Source organism: Monodelphis domestica, chromosome 4, assembly GCF_027887165.1.
Source record: "Monodelphis domestica isolate mMonDom1 chromosome 4, mMonDom1.pri, whole genome shotgun sequence".
Classification (NCBI taxonomy): domain Eukaryota; kingdom Metazoa; phylum Chordata; class Mammalia; order Didelphimorphia; family Didelphidae; genus Monodelphis; species Monodelphis domestica.
In genome coordinates, this window is record NC_077230.1 from 444,624,764 (window position 1) to 444,630,763 (window position 6,000).

At 47.2% G+C, this 6,000-nt stretch overlaps 1 protein-coding gene across 1 annotated transcript in view; it reads right to left on the reverse strand.

Annotated features, from left to right (window-relative positions):
- LOC103095836 (zinc finger protein 383-like) overlaps positions 1-5,451 on the reverse strand; it is a 32,269-nt gene extending 26,818 nt beyond the window's left edge. The window contains exons 1-2 of the mRNA XM_056826300.1: positions 5,107-5,451; positions 4,336-4,458 (exon numbers count right to left, since the gene is read on the reverse strand). Of these exons, the coding sequence (XP_056682278.1) occupies positions 4,336-4,458; positions 5,107-5,451 (468 nt within the window). The remainder of the gene's footprint in view (positions 1-4,335; positions 4,459-5,106) is intronic.
- Positions 5,452-6,000: the final 549 nt, after the last annotated feature.

Here is a 6,000-nt window from a genome sequence, read left to right on the forward strand (position 1 = left end):
AGTCGTTACACCTGGAGACTTCCTCAGCTGCATTGGATGGCCGTGTTGTCCTCTGGGCTCCAACACGCCCTAAGCACTCCACAGTGCCTTGCTGCATCGCCATCTCAGCCATTGAACCTTCTCGTTGGTTTCTTTCACCTGTTCCACCAAAGCAGTCTTCTACATGCTGGGTAAGCAAAGCCATAGTTCACCAGGGGTCAGCGACGACCCAATGGCTACCCTCACAAGGTTTAGCCGGCTTGTCAAAGCTGTTGCCCGGGGTGTGGCCGCTGCCGCATTGCAAGCAGCTACTGGGAGCCACAAGTGAGAGCTGGGTGTCAGGTGGGGATCAGAGGCTGGAGAGCTGCCCTAGAAGGGCACAACAAGCCCTCCATACCAAAGATATTACTCCTCCCTGAGCACCCCATACCTAGTAGCTCCCTAAAACAATCAAGTCCTTTTCCTAAAGAAATGTGAGCTTCTTAATTATGATAATATGAATTCTATCAGAGGAAAATTAGGAGGGAGTCCTATGGTGCTAAGGAGCTTGGATTTTCTTGGAATCAAATTCCTTGTGCTTTTCTAGAGTTTAAAGCAAAATCCTGGATTTTGCCTAGGTGGCCAATGTACCACCAAGAATTTCTGTAGCCTGGGACTATAAAACTAAAGAAGCATTGGCTCAAGTGATTGCTCTAGTTTAATGTATGCATTTTCAAATATTGTCTGCAGAGAGCCTCTGACAGCTGCCTTAATTTAAATGTTAATGTCATATTTTTTTCACCATCCCTTTAGCCTAACCTTATCCCCATCTCTGTCCCTGACATCTTCATGAACCATATTGTTACCCCAGAAGGATCAAAAGTCCAGTCTTGTAAACAATGATAGGCAGTTCAGGACAACTACCCTTATCTGCCAATGGGAAGTTAGATCAGGCAACTTGAGGGATACTCAGATTACATCTCCATAGAAATGTGGCCCCAGATCTGAGGAAACTGGGTTCCTGTTTGGCTCAGAAGCAAACATTTAGCTGATTGTGGAGTCCAACAATATTCAGTTCTGAATAAGCATACATACTGTTTTAGTTTTTAAGTCCCACACAACTTGGAAGAATAAATAATGTGGTTGGGGCCACTTTTCTTATGGCAGCCACAGGGGTCACTGACCCAAATTGATGTCCCTCTCCACCCACCTCCCTCTCCTCTCCCAATTCTCTTCCCCTACTCAGAGTCAAAGGAAGAGAATGTGAGTATCCCTTAACATCTATATTAACCTTTTCCTAGGGCTGAGAGGCAGCCAAATCTGGGCCAGTGTTTACAGTAGAATTATAAATCACATCCCATGCCCCATCCCACTGACTCCAAGACAGACTGTTTCCCAAATGTAAACAAGGATGACAAACTGAAGTGGCAATAATGATCTCCAGCACCCTGCCATAGTCATGTGGGCAGCTGCTGGTTTCTGTACTTTGGAAGCAAGATTGAGGACTTTTTTCTTATTTATCCCAAACCTGAAATCCACTTGGTCAACACAGCAGGAAATGATTAAAATGAAACTCAATGACACGCTTAAAATGAAACAGAACAAAATACTAAAGGGGAAAATCAAGTAAACATTTCTTTAATCAGTAAGGAGCCCTTGGGTGCCACTGGCATTCTATTCATTAATGCTAGGAACACCTGTTCCCATAGCACCATGGAACTGATAGTGCTGAGGCTCATGAAACAGGGGAGAACAAACTGTCCTTCCCTAGCCTCCCCATCACTGTATGGTTACAAGACAAGGAGCTGGCAGGATTCTGATCCAGCCCCATGTAACTTCTCCAGACTAGACAGGGTCTTAGGCTCTTCTCTTCCTCCTCTTCACCTTGCTTGTACTTGAAAACCTTAAAATTCCTTAGACTTATAAATGTTGGAAATTTCACCATTGGGAAATTTCATACTTGGAAAATTTCTTACTGATAGTCTATTGGAATGTGAACCCCATTGGCATGGGAGGTTCCTCCTCCTCCCTTCTTAAGATTACTTTAGGACAGAAACCTTTTGCTGAACAATGGAAAGGACTTTGACCTATGCTTAAGCATAGAACAGGAATTTCTTTGAGTCATGATTGATTTTAGAATTGATACAATGGAGATACTTGGAATCAATCTCCACCCTACTCAGTCCTAACAGGATTGAGGAAGGGCTGCAGCATAGATCAAAATTTAATTATTCCAATCTCTACCCTACTCAGGTTAACAGGATTTAGGAAGGGCTGTAGCAAAGGATCAAAGATTTAATTATTTGAGAATATGACCTTCAACATACATGTGCAAAGCCAGAGACCTCTGGGTGGTCCTGGGTTAAGCTAGAGCCTCCATTGGCACAGGGAAATTGATGGACAGTGATTGGTAGATGTGAGAACTGAGGGGAGGCAACTTGGATGGTTTCCTTAAAGAGAGAGGGGTTGAGTGGAGGAGTGGTCTGAGTGGTTGGAGTGTGCTCTGAGAAGCTTGCTCTGAAGGAAGCTGAAGGTGGGGGGGCTTTGAGACTGTTTCTCCATTTTGGTCACGTGAGTAATAGGGACTGATCTCATTTCTTTGCCCCAGCTATCTAAGGGCTTGGGCCTTTTTGGCCCAGCCTAAACAGAGGGGGTATTTAAGCCCTATTCCCTTCTCTCCCCTTTCTCTCTCTCTCTATCTCTAATTCCTTTCTTCCTCCTGTTTGTAATTAAACTCTATAAAAGGCTGACGGCTGACTTGAGTTTTCATTTAGGAATTACATAGCTGAATTCCTTGGCGACCTTAAATTAATATATATCAGTCTTTTAAAGTGATTTCCTTGTCACATACTGAAGCAGACCCTGAATAGGTCACATCCCAGTCCCCAGTGGAAAAATCGGGCTTTCCTTGTTTTGGAATGTTTCTTTAGAAGAGGCAGTGTCTGGAATTATACTGTTAAAGAAAGGGGTAAAAGAGTAAAACAAAAAGGTATTGTCGCTTGAAAATAGAGGATGCTCCCTTTCTGCACCCTGCTTCAGTACAATATTAGGAAAACCATCCACATAACTGACCATATCAACAAGCAAACCAACAAAAATCGCATGATTATTTCAATAGATGCAGAAAAAGCCTTTGATAAATACAATACCCATTCCTATTAAAAACACTAGAAAGCATAGGAATAGAAGGGTCATTCTTAAAATTATTAACAGTATATATCTAAAACCATCAGCTAATATCATCTGCAATGGGGATAAACTAGATGCATTCCCAATAAGATCAGGAATGAAACAAGGATGGCCATTATCACCTCTATTATTTGACATTTTACTAGAAACACTAGCAGTAGCAATTAGAGAAGAAAAAGAAATTAAAGACATTAAAATAGGCAAGGAGGAGATCAAGTTATCGTTCTTTGCGGATGACATGATGGTCTACTTAAAGAATCCTAGAGATACAACCAAGAAGCTAATAGAAATAATCAACAACTTTAGCAAAGTTGCAGGATACAAAATAAACCCGCATTAAGTCATCAGCATTTCTATATATTTCCAACACAGCTCAGAAGCAAGAATTAGAAAGAGAAATCACATTCAGGATTCAGGGGAGGAAAAGAAAATGATCTTTGTCTCCAATGAATAATGTTTGGAAATGACCAAAAAAATAATGTTAAAAAAAAAAGAAACAAACTGTTGAGTAGCTGTTACATGTCAGGAAGGTGAGGTGTCATTTCCATTCTGCATCATTGAGCTCTGGTACTTCTTTGTTTTTTGAAAGCATAAAAGCAGTAATCTGTGGAAGTTTGGGGACCCCTTAGATTATAATCTAATCAGATAAGGAAAGATCTAAAGTTTCTGAATGTTAAGTGCACTCTAAGTTCCTGGTAGTTTAATTATATTTGAAAAGCAAATGGCCCTCACCCATAATTCCCATCTTTTTCTTCTACTAAAAACATACCTTTTCCTGTCTGTGCCCTCACCTGATCTCACCCCAAACTTCTTCCAAAGCCTCTTTGGCAGGGCAGACTGACCTGTCCAAACTTCAGAACCTGGAGGTCAGGAGCACAGACTGTCCTTGGGCCCTCCCTGGAATGGGGGGACACAGGGGCATTCTCCTCTGATGTCCCACTAGAGAGTGGATGAAGAAATGACTACACTTGGGTCTGTCTGTCTGGAACCTGGACTGGCACATCAAGCAGGGGCTACAGAGTCCCTGGAAATCCCCAGAACACAGTGAGGAATTGTGGGTGACCTTTGAGGTCACACTGACAGCAAGCAGTGATGGCGCCCCTGGAAGTTTGGGAAAGACAGAGGTCTAAGTTCTCCTGGATTCCACCTTTGTGGAGCTTGGTCAGGATAGGGATGGACTGTACTCACCTGGGAAGGGGGCCTCTGGGTGCTGGGGGCCATTCCCTCTGGCTCTAGACTTTCTGCTTCAGCCAGATTGTGGTGCTTCAGGGGGTGGGAGTCCCAAGGTGGGAAGACTTCTTCCTTGTGCACCTGTGGGGAATTACGGGGGAGGGGGCTCAGAGGGGCTCCCAGGGCCCTTCCCCTGGCCTCAGAGGAGACTCTCCCCACAGGAGGGGACAGGGAGCTTCAGGCTGGGAAAGGACCTTGGACTGGACTGGACAAAGATTCCCCAGCTTCTCTGATGACATCTTCGGCTTCATTCCATTCAGAAGCTGCATTGGGTGCACAGAGTGGATCGAGGGAGACTCCTAGGAGGAGAGCTTACTGGTTAAGGGGGGGGAGGGGGACGCTGGACAGAGAGATGGGCAGCAGGTCCAGGTTGGGGAAAACGTGTTGGCATTTGTTCTGTGCCAGAGATCAGAGCTCCTTCCATGGCCTCTGGGCACGGGCACCCCCCACTCCAACCAGGCTCATGTTGGCTGCTTCTCCCTGTGCAAATACAAATCTGCTGCAGCTGAACTACTTTTACCCAGCACCCTTTGGAGTGACGTCCTCATTTTGCACAGGGAGGGGAGCTTGGAAGGTCAATGAGGCTGAGCCCCACACTGCACAGCTCTCAGGGAGCTTGGGGGTTTTCAGCAGAGCTCGCTGGTGTGGGTGTCACTGGCTCTGCTCACTTGGCCGAATTAACCCTTTTCTTCCTCACTTTATTGTGATTAAATCCTACGTGATACATACTTGGAGTATTTCTTCCCCTTTAATCTCACATCCCCTTGGCAGGTTCGGACCTGAAGGTCCCCCGTGGGGAAAAGGCCCGAAACAGCCTCGCCCCCAGCCTGTGACTGCACCCCTTCCCCAGCCGCCCCCAGACTCCGGGGCCGGGGAGGGAGTCGGGGATTGGGGCACAATGTTCTCCTCCGGGGGAGGGCAAAGCCCCGCCGAGGCTCCTGGACCGGACAGAGCCGCCCCCGCCCCACACGGGCACTTCCGTGTTCGTCCCTTTCGGATAGTCCTTTGAAACGGTGGATAGACGCAGACGCGGACCTCCCCTTCCCCCCCCCCCGCCACACCGCCCCGGCCCATCCTCCCTTGTTGCACGGGAGGAGCACCTTCCCTCTTCCCAGGCCTCCCAGCCAATCCCAGGCTATTACCACTTTCTGGTCCACACGGATCTTCCCGCTCTCAAGAGAGACGGAGCAGGGAGCCCGGGCTACTGCGCCTGTGCACTGGCTCCCTCCCCTCCCCTTCTAAAGGAGGAAACGCCAAAGAACCTCGGAAGTGAGCACTACAGAAACTAAGACGGCCTTGATTTAGATTCCCAGCACGCCCTGGGACCGCACTGGGGGGAGGCACTTGGGTCGTCATGTCCCGGCATTCTGGGAAATGGAGTCTTCCTCAATGGGAGGGCCCAGGCTTGAAGGAAGTCATTACACAGGCATTCTGGGAAATGGAGTCCTTCCTGTGCCCTCTAGGCTTGGAGCCCTGGTGGAGGAGGATACTTACAGGAATTGTTCCCCAGCTTGGTTGCTGCAGCCTTCTTCCCCTCCCCCGTTTCCCCTTCCAGCCCTGCCCTGCATCTTCTTCTCTAGCCTGGAAGCTGCCTCAGTGTAGAGCCTGTCACACAGCAGGTGT